The sequence below is a fragment of the Montipora foliosa genome, chromosome 12 (genome assembly GCF_036669935.1).
Source record: "Montipora foliosa isolate CH-2021 chromosome 12, ASM3666993v2, whole genome shotgun sequence".
In the NCBI taxonomy this organism is placed as follows: Eukaryota; Metazoa; Cnidaria; class Anthozoa; order Scleractinia; family Acroporidae; genus Montipora; species Montipora foliosa.
Window position 1 is genome coordinate 16699352 of NC_090880.1, and position 10198 is coordinate 16709549.

General features: G+C 40.3%; 1 protein-coding gene across 1 annotated transcript; it reads left to right on the plus strand.

The window, feature by feature from the left end:
* The first annotated feature begins 6709 nt into the window (after positions 1 to 6709).
* Positions 6710 to 8581, plus strand: LOC137979339 (uncharacterized). The gene is made up of 3 exons (XM_068826573.1): positions 6710 to 6848; positions 7414 to 7512; positions 7744 to 8581. Exons 1-3 carry the CDS (start codon positions 6795 to 6797, stop codon positions 8434 to 8436), a joined length of 846 nt encoding a protein of 281 aa, XP_068682674.1. The 5' UTR covers positions 6710 to 6794; the 3' UTR covers positions 8437 to 8581.
* The last annotated feature ends 1617 nt before the right edge of the window (positions 8582 to 10198 follow it).

Genomic DNA, 10198 nt, shown 5'->3' on the forward strand with positions numbered 1-10198 from the left:
CCAGGGAGCTGCACATAGTGTACGATGCTTCTGCAAAGTGAAATGGAGCCTCGATGAATGAATGTCTGCAGGCAGACAAGGCATTCTTGACATCATGCTGCTCCTTAGAGATCACTCAAATGGTGACTTTACCTGTACCACGAGTTTGCTTATGTGTTGGAACTCAACCTGGAACAGTTTGGTTGTGGATAACGGTATTATTCCTGCTGAAAATCGGATTTTAGCCTGTTTTTGGACGCTGCCTTTAGAAAGTTCAAGTCATGGTGGGTGGTCTTTGAACAATAAGACTAATGATTGTGGCCATTGTGTATTGTTTAGATGGGCGTTGAAACCATCCGCCGTTGCATACCGCACACGTTTCAGGATCAGAAGACACATGTGCCCGTGCTTGTACTATTTCAACTCAACATCAACATTCCACCCATTGTTAATCGGAGATCTTGTCTTCAAATTGAATCCCGGTGTCACAGCGGATTTGGACCCCCCGCGGATTTGGACCCCCCTTCGCAGATTTGGAAACATAATTGTTCAACGGTATAAACCGAAGTAGGTGGAGCAACAGCATTTCAGTTGTGTGGAACACGTACAGCAAATTCCCGATTTTTTTCGAACCTTCGTAAAAATAAAGCCTATTTCGAGAAATTGCGTTGACTAAGTGAAGTGGAAGACTTTTGGTTGGAGTTATCGGAAGTTTCGAAAAGTCGAGACTCGAGCAATAGGTATTTCACAGAAGCTTTCACGCATTCAACGTTTGTTATTATTTTATATTTCACCCTTCTTCAAGAGAAAAACAAACAAAGAAGCAAACGATTTCAAATTTCACGTTTCGTTTTCATTCCAGAGATAAACAACAAACTTACAACTGCAGGTTAATTTAACGAAAATCTTAAATGGAGACGCAATGCTGAGAACAAGATAACGTCTACGCGTATGTTTTTAATTAAAAAGTACCTACTTTGAAAACATACTTTCTGAAAAACTTTTCTAAAAACCTACTTTCTGAATTATTATCACTTTCTACAAGAAAATTATGTAAGAAAATTATGTATGGTTATGTTTTTACTGAGTTTTGTTAAGGGGTCCAAATCCGCTAGCGGATATGGACACCGGGGGTCCAAATCCGCTAGCAGAGATGGACAGGGGGGGGGGGGGGGTCCAAATCCGCTAGCGGATTTGGACCGGGGGGTCCAATTCTAGGGGGTCTAAATCCGCTAGGACACCGGCCCTGTCAATGGAACAATACCAACAATCAGCTTTGTGCGTGGTTCTCGTAGGCGTTATGGATCATGAAGACAGCCTCAAAACTTAATCAATGTCAATTGTTCAGATCCAAGCACTCGATCTGGTAGCAATTTTAATCATCCGCTGTCTCTTTGTCTATTAAATGCTAGATCGGTGAAAAATAAAACAGCTTTACTCCTGGATTACATACGGGATTGCAGTGCCGATCTTTACGCTATCACGGAAACCTGGCTTACTGACAAAGATGCTTCAGTTAAAGCAGAATTCTGCCCTGCGGATTACAATTTCATCGACCACCCTCGAGCTGGTTATCGCGGTGGTGGTACTGGCTTAATTTTCCGTGATTCTTTGCTTGTCAAGATGGTTGATGCAGGTGGAAAGGATTCTTTTGAATTCACCGAATGGCTTGTTAGTTGCCTGGGCTGTAGTTTGCGTTAACTGATTGTGTACCGTCCACCTTATTCTACCGAGCATAAGGTTACAGTCAGTGTTTTCCTCAAGGAATTTTCTGATTACCTTGAATCGTTTGTGCTTTCAAAGGAACAGATTTTAATTGCTGGTGATTTCAATATCTACGTCGATGACATCAGAAATGTTGATGCTGTGACATTCTTGGATGTTCTTGAGTCTTTTGGACTTCAGCAACACGTAAAGCAGCCTACACATGTTCTCGGCCACACATTAGATCTTATAATATCCTGGTACTCTGATAACTTGCTCAAAGCTCCACTTGTGACCGATTTCTTTGTCTCGGATCATACCTCACTTGTGTGCAACCTAGCATCACATATATCCTATTCAACGGCCAAAGTGATCAATTGTAGAAAGCTGAGACAGATTGACATGGAGTCTTAAAAAAGACCTTTCCGAAACCTCACTATGTCAACGCCTTCCAGATGGCTATTTTATAACATCGACTGAAGACTTGTACAAGCTTGTCGCTGATTATAACAGTACACTACCTAAACTGCTCAATCATCATGCTCCGCTGAGGTCTAAGACCGTTAGGAAACGTCCTTCAGTGCCCAGGTATACGGCTGAAATCGGTGCAGCCAAGCGACTTCGGAGGAAAGCTGAAAAAAAGTGGAGAAGGACGGGTTCACACGAGGACTTTATTGCATTTAAATCTCAGAGAAATCGTACAGCATATCTCATGAATACTGCTAGGAAGACCTTTTACGCTGACTTTATCTCTGAGAATAGTGCTGACCAGGGGAAATTGTTCAGGGCAGCAGAGAAACTTTTGTCTATGAAGGAGGAGCTATGCTTCCCTAATTATTCTGAAAAAAGTATCCTCGTCAACGACATTGCTGACTTTTTTGTGAGAAAGATCGATACAATCCGCTCTAACATTGATGCTTTGAGCTTATCGTGCTTGAAAGACACAGTGCCTGAGGATTTTGAAGTCGGCCTCAAAACGTTTTGTCGTCTTTTAAACCTTTAACAGAAGCTGCCATTTGTAAACTTATTCAGTCATCTGCAAAGCTAGAAGTCCTGCGCCTTGGATGCAATGCCTACTCCGCTAGTCGTCTCGTGTCTTGACGTTCTTCTTCCCGTCATAACAACTACTGTTAACTCTTCCCTTCTCCATGGCCACTTCCCCTCTAACTGGAAGGAAGCAATTGTGACTCCTATTCTGACGAACCTTAGCCTGACATCTGAGTTCTCCAACCTTAGACCTATTTGTACTTTCAGTTTATCTCAAAATTGACTGAACGCGCCGTCTTTGATCAGCTACAAACTCACATGTTGGACCACGCTTTATATCCCTTACTACAATCTGCCTACAGAAAATCGCACAGCACTGAGACAGCATTAACAAAAGTTCAGAATGACATCTTAATGAACGTGGACTGTCAGCAAGTAACTCTACTTGTGTAACTCGATCTCAGTGCCGCGTTCGACACTATAGACTATCAAGTACTATTAAATCCCCTTAGGTTGAGTTTTGGGATACGTGGATATGCGTTAGAGTGGATCGCGTCGTATCTTTCTGACAGGACACAACCTGTTTCCTTTGAAAATAACTTCTCTCAGAGTCGTTATTTGTCCTGTGGTGTACCCCAAGGATCATGCCTTGGTCCGCTGTCATTCACAATGTATGCAAGCAAGCTCTTTGATATCATCAAAGCTCATCTTCCTCGGACACACGCCTATGCAGATAACACTCAATTGTATTTATCATTTAAGCCTGACACTACCTCTTCTCAAAGCGACGCAGTGGACGCTATGGAACGCTGTATTAGCGCCATCAGATGTTGGATGATTAAAGACAAGCTCAAAGTAAATGACAGTAAGACGGAATTCATACTAATTGGAACGAGACAACAGCTCGCTAAAGTTGACATCAAGGGGTTGGTCGTTGGTGACGCTACTATCAGTCCTGGGACTGCCGTTAAAAACCTTGGATCGTGGTTTGATGAAAACATGAACATGGACTGTCATATAAACAAGATGTGTAAGACCTTGTCATTTCACCTGTATAACATCAGTCGCATCAGAAAGTATTTATGTAAAGACTCCACACGAACACTCGTTCATGCATTCATCACCGCACGTATTGATTATTGCAATGGTCTGCTGTACGGTCTACCAGCCGCACAACTCAACAAGTTGCAACGTATTCAGAAGAGTGCTGTCCGACTTGTTTGTTCCCTTCCTCGGTTTTGTCATATATCTCCTACTTTGTTTTCCTTGCATTGGTTACCTGTCTGTTTTAGAATTGAATTTAAATTACTTTTTTTAGCGTTCAAGGTTATCCATGGGCTGGCACCTCAGTACATTACGGATCTAATTAACGTCAAGCAACAATTCGGACGTATGATGTTACGATCTCAGTCTGAACTACAATTATTGCCACCCAGGACCATAACTAAGAAAACGTTAGGTGGTAGATCATTTATGGCATCTGCTCCTAAACTTTGGAACAGATTGCCATCTAATATAAGAGCAGTAAATGACCTTAATTGTTTTAAAACACTTCTTAAAACACATCTCTTTAGACAGGCATTGTCATGTTTGCTTTTATAGTTCGTTTTAGTTAGTCAAATTGTATATTCATAGCCGTTTATAGTTCGTTTTCATATTTTATTTTGCTCAGTCTTATTGTGTAGCGCATTAGATCATATCCACATGTATTTTGCGCTATATAAGTAAAAAAATTATTATTATTATTAGTGACAAGGCTGAACCTCTAGTCATCATTCAGAGACTTGCACGCGTAGTATTTGGTGTATCATCTAGTCCATTTTCGGTTGAATGGTACTATCAAACACCACATAAATCTACATAAAGCAGTATAAACAGTGTGATTCTGCCTTCACACGCAAATTTCTTGAACGTATTTACGTTGATGATTTGACCTCTGGGAACAGTGATGTGGATAGTACCTTTGAGTTATATGTGAAATCAAAACTGAGACTGAGTGATGCTGGGATCAATCTGAGAAAGTTTGTGACCAATTCACAGGAGCTGCGAACGTGAATTGAGAACAATGGAAGACTGGCTTGGAGGGAGAAGATTCTCAGGTTGCCAGGAATGCTAACAGTGACCAGGTTGTTGTTGAAGCAGATGTAAATGAGAAAATGTGGAAATATTTAGAATTGAAAAAGCCACAAAGCAAAGTAAAAATGAAGCGCTCGTGAAGTGGAAAGGTTATCCTGATAAATTTAATTCATGGCGTAAAATAAGTCAATTTGGATGAATTATTAATCACTTTCAAACACCTGTCTTTAAAAATAGTGTCTGATGCAACAGACTGATGATGCCACTTTATTTGTTATTGGTAATTAGTCATAAAATGTTTACTCAAACATTTCTACAAGTTGTGGAAAAATCTGTGTAATTTTAAGTGGCATTGTTTGCTGGTTAATCACCCCTGGCTTTGTTTCTGACAACTATTTCCTTAGGAAAAGAGCGAAAAGAAAAATGCAATATTTTTTTTGTGCAGGTATCAACTGGAAAAGAAAAATGTGAATGAGAAATTTACTATTTAACTTTCGAGTCTCAATTGTAAAAATTTATAGGTTTTTGTTATGAGAACTATTAAATTCGCTTAAAGTGATCAGTGAAAGTGCTTCACGGCTTTGGAATGCTTTCTTTCTTTATGTGACACTGCTTGAAATAATTTCTGGTTATGTGCCAGGGCCCTTTGTTTACATACTACTGGAGAACTAGACAAAAGGCGTAGAAAACGCAGTTCTGACCCAGGAAGGCAGGCTCGCAGGCCATCAGGCGCACAAAAGTTTGCCTTCGCCCGCCAAAAGCCTCTGTGAAGCCCCCAAAATGGTGTAAAGAATGGGTTCTAGCACCACCTTAAGATATCGCGTTAACATGCCAACGTTTGAGTTAAACGCCTCAGCTGAATTGCGACGAATAGTTTGGCAAACGCACACACACACACACCAACTTCACCCCAAGAGAATCATGCAATAAATGGACAAAGTCTTCAGTAGCTGAGCCAACGTGCAATGGTGAAAGAGTAACTAAGTCGTTAGAGCCTAGCTGAAGAATGACTTTGTCGGGGCGGAAAGAATGGACAACGAGGGGGTCAAACTTTAACATCTCTTCCACCGTTCTACCCCACACGCCATGGTAATGTACTTGCACAGGTACGGAATGTTGAAGGCCGAAATCAAAATCTGTGGGGTGGCCAACAACGAAATGCTTTATAATTAAGCGCTTAAGAAAAGAATGTCCGAGAATTAACACATGCAGATTTAGAATCAGATTTAGAATTATTGGCCGGAAAAAGACGATCAGTTGAAGGAAGGAAAACAGTGAAAGAAACCAAGTTAAGATGACCAATGGGAAAAACTTCCTTGAAATGTTCTTGTAGTGTACCGTAAAACAGTGTCAGGATGTTAACGCGTTGTCGAGTGATGAGAACGAAGCGAGAAGGAACGCACGGTAAACTGAACTTGCCTTTAGCCTTGCTGTTATCCGAACTATTCCTGTTTCATTGGCTGGTTGTCCACGCCCCATATTCCAGTCGAGAAACTTAATATGGCATTAATCAGCCATGACAGGCCTCGAGATAAAATGACATTGTGATCATGTCATAATGTTTGTTTATTTATAACCTTTACCTCCCATTGTTCAATAGGCTATAAAAGTGGCCCAAACCCCATTTTTTGGTTGTTGTTTAATTTGGCAGCTTTTTTTTTTTCATTTTCATGCACTCTCACAACTACGGTGTTTCCCTTTTAGCGCCCTGCCCTTTGCTTTTTGGCAGACTTGTTTTTGTCGGTGACGTTGCTGGTTTGTGTCATGAAGGCGGGTGCCCCAGCACAACCCATTTCTTCCATTTTCGTGCACTCTAAAAGTCATTATCTTTTGTGTATTTGCCAGCGGCGGCGCTGGTGGCGTTGCTAAGTTGTGTCCCTGACGCGGGTGGCCAAGCACCCCCACAATCCATGTGTGTCGTAGTATATTTATATAAAGCTAAGTCAAAATTGATCTGATCATTACATAGGAAGGTTTGAAGCCAGTTGCAATAACAGGAAGTTAATATCACTATTGGGATTTTCAAGTTCGCGAGAACAAACATTGATATGGGATTTAAGAAGACCGCGGTTTTTATTGCGGCAATGATAACTCTTGTATACGTAAGTGCCTTTTTGTCAAGAACTAACCTTTCGTCTCATACATCGTTTTCGTTTTTAATGATGAGGAAGACCTCACCGCCGCCGAAAAAAGTCAATTGACTTATAGGTTCTATGTTCTTGGTATAATTAAGGAAGTGTAAATTCTCAAATCAAATTGGGATTTTCGAGTTTGTGAAAACGAACATTTCATATGGGATTTAAAAACATTGTAGTTTTTTATTGCGGCAGTCATTTCTCTTGTATACGTAAGCGCCTTTTTGTCAAGAACTACCCATTCGTCTCATAAATCCTTTTCGTTTTTTAACCGCGCCGAAAAAAAAAGCGACCAATAGGTACTATGTCCTTAATTGGTACAAGTAAATAAATTTCAGTTCTCAAATCAAATCAAATAGATAATGATTGATCAAGCTTTTCTATTTATTCAACTCTGACACATCGACTTCATCATGGCCAATGCATTTGTGTTTAATATTGTGCGAGTTATAGTCAGTCATTAAACTTTAAAGGTCTTAAGAATTGTCAATATTGCTTGATTGTCTTTGGACGTTTGATCTTTATTTTTTAGAGTCTTGGGGCTGCTGCTGGTGACAATAAGACTGAACAAATTACTGCTTCTGCCGCTGATGACCACAATTGCAATTCTAAACAAGTTCTTGTTTTTACCGTAAGTAACTGAAAACAAAAAGACTCTCTAACTAACAAACTGATTTGGATACCGAGGCTTTTAAACCTTAAAGAAAATCAAACATGAGAGATTTCTTATCTGTGAAAATTTCCTTTTCAACCCAACGATCCTCAATTTCAGATGAAATCCCTCTCGATCCAAGTCTCAGGAAACAGCACCATCTTGTTGTACTAGGCGGTAAATGAAAGTTTGATTTGCTTCGCATTTTAGGAGGTCGATTTTTGCAAGTCAGCCGAGAGCAAGTGTGATGTCTTCCGTCCCACATCCTGCCTGGATTACCTTGTAAACGGGGCCTCAACATGTGGCATCTACCGACTTTATGACAACACAGGAAACAGCTTCCCAGCTTACTGTGATCTGAAGTCCGAACCTGGCACAGCATGGACCTTGGTCATGTCTTGGAGCATCCAGTATCGCTCATTGCCCGCTTTCAAGCAGACGCCATTCAAGATCGACGCTCCAGTGAACGAGAATTGCCACAACTGGAATCTATACCGTCTGAGTTTAGCTCGAATGAGATCCCTGCAGAGTCACTCCACTCACTGGCGAGCAACATGCAGTTACCCAACTCACGGCGTGGATTTTATCGATTACGTTCGCGGAACTTTTAAAGACTTCAACATCATCGATTACCTTGGGAGGAACCAATGCAAGAAAGTCGAATACATCAACATCAGGGGACAAACTGGAATCCAGAAAACGGTTCCATTCTGGCAAGGGCCTAGGGCTAAAGGAGAGTTTTTGCATACTGACAGTACATACACCACCTGCGAATTTAACGCGAAGTACGGTTCTGTCATCTCCGAAGACAACTTCGGGTTGTACCTCTACAGAAACCCCGCATTCCGCTGCACACACGACGACACTTCCAGCACCCAGTGGTGGTTTGGAGGTCATCTGTAATCCTCAGCACGTTTTAATATTATTAAAGTAAAGGAAGATCGAACGTCCCAACGCGCAACTTAATTTGGAGAAAACAAAACTGTAAACAGAACATAATAAAGTTCAAAAACTGAAATAAGAGATAATAAATCGATATCTGCTTTGATGATGGTCCCGAATGAAAGCATTCCTGACATTCCTATATGTGCACGAGCAATATTTAAAGGAAAATAGTATGAAAGATGGGTCAATTGAAATCACTCAAAATTCATAGCTCCTCTGTGTTCTATGTGGTCATTCTCACCTTAAACCAAGCTCTCAGATGCGAGATTCTTCAGAAATTCACAGAGAAGACTTTGACAGTTATAGTGACTCGGGTTTGGTTGATATCGCTATCCACTGCATAACTCGATTGGTTTTGCTAGTGTTTATCGCCTGGATAGCGATTTATCTGTCGGATAGCGCTATCCATCTTTTGAACAACTTGGGCCAGGTATATATATATATATATATAAATAGAGCTATCTCGGTCAAATTTGAACCAGAGACCTTTGAAACTTCGTAGCCTAAGGGTCGATTTACACGGTACGATTTTTGTTGCATGCGACATGCTTACGACAGGCCTACGACATGGATTACGATTGTCGCAGCGTTTTAAAATATGCTTTAAAATGATACGACATTTTTTCTGACGAAAAGCTTGTCCACATAACAACTCACTCTTTTCAAGTTCCCTCCAACCTGAGTTAAATATTTTTGGTGATCTTAAAAGCTAAAAAACATTTAACAAGGCCACAAACTCGACCTAACATATCTATATGCTTGAAGGATCATGCAGATGAGGCACCATTGGCAAATATCAAAATAGAGCGCCAAAGGTGGCCAGTAAGCCTTTAATATCAGGGAGGTCTGGAACCCAGCATGTTGCCTTGGCAACAAAACTGGTATAATCAAAAATAAGACACAAACAGCGGTGATAAACATATTGAACTTGTTCATTTTCATCATGACTTGACGTTTCGTATGTGCTCTACCTACATTTTCAAAAGTAACCGTTGAAATTTAAAACAGTCATTTATGTATAACAAAGCGGATGAGGGGACTGGAACCTAGATTAAGCAAATACTTAACAGTAAAATATATAATAATAATAATAAAAACAGAAAAGATTAATAAAGCATCAGCTTTTCACTTCCGCCGTTGACGTTGAAAGCTGGCTCAAGTTCTTGAATAAAGAAGGTCTCTTTTATTTTACAATGATAGTCTGTTTTGCCCTTCGCTAAAATATCAAAATGATCCCACTTGATGTTACGTCCAGTGGCCTTGACGTGGTCAGCAATGGCTGAAGTATTGTCATTTTTAGCTAGGGCCTTAAAATGCTCGGTTTTTCTATCGTGAAGCCGCCGTTTAGTTTTACCGATGTAAAAACCATTACAATCCCAACAATTTGCTCTGTAAATAACTCTGGATTGTTGTGAACGATTAATACGGTCCTTGTAAGGAAAGAAAGATTTTATACATCGAGTGCTCTGTGAAACAATCTTAAGGTTAACACAAGAGTAGAATTTGTACACACAAGATTTCAGGCGTTTAGCGACTTGGTTGCTGGTATGCTCATATTGTGGAGCACATCTAGAATCTTACTGCAGGGTCAAGCATTTCTTATACAAATTGGCTTAGATATCTTTTTAAATTATATTTGATCAAAATTCGTTGAATTTATGATGTCATCAATTGCCTAAGTTGCATATTTCAAAAAACTTGAATATCTCTGGAACAAAAA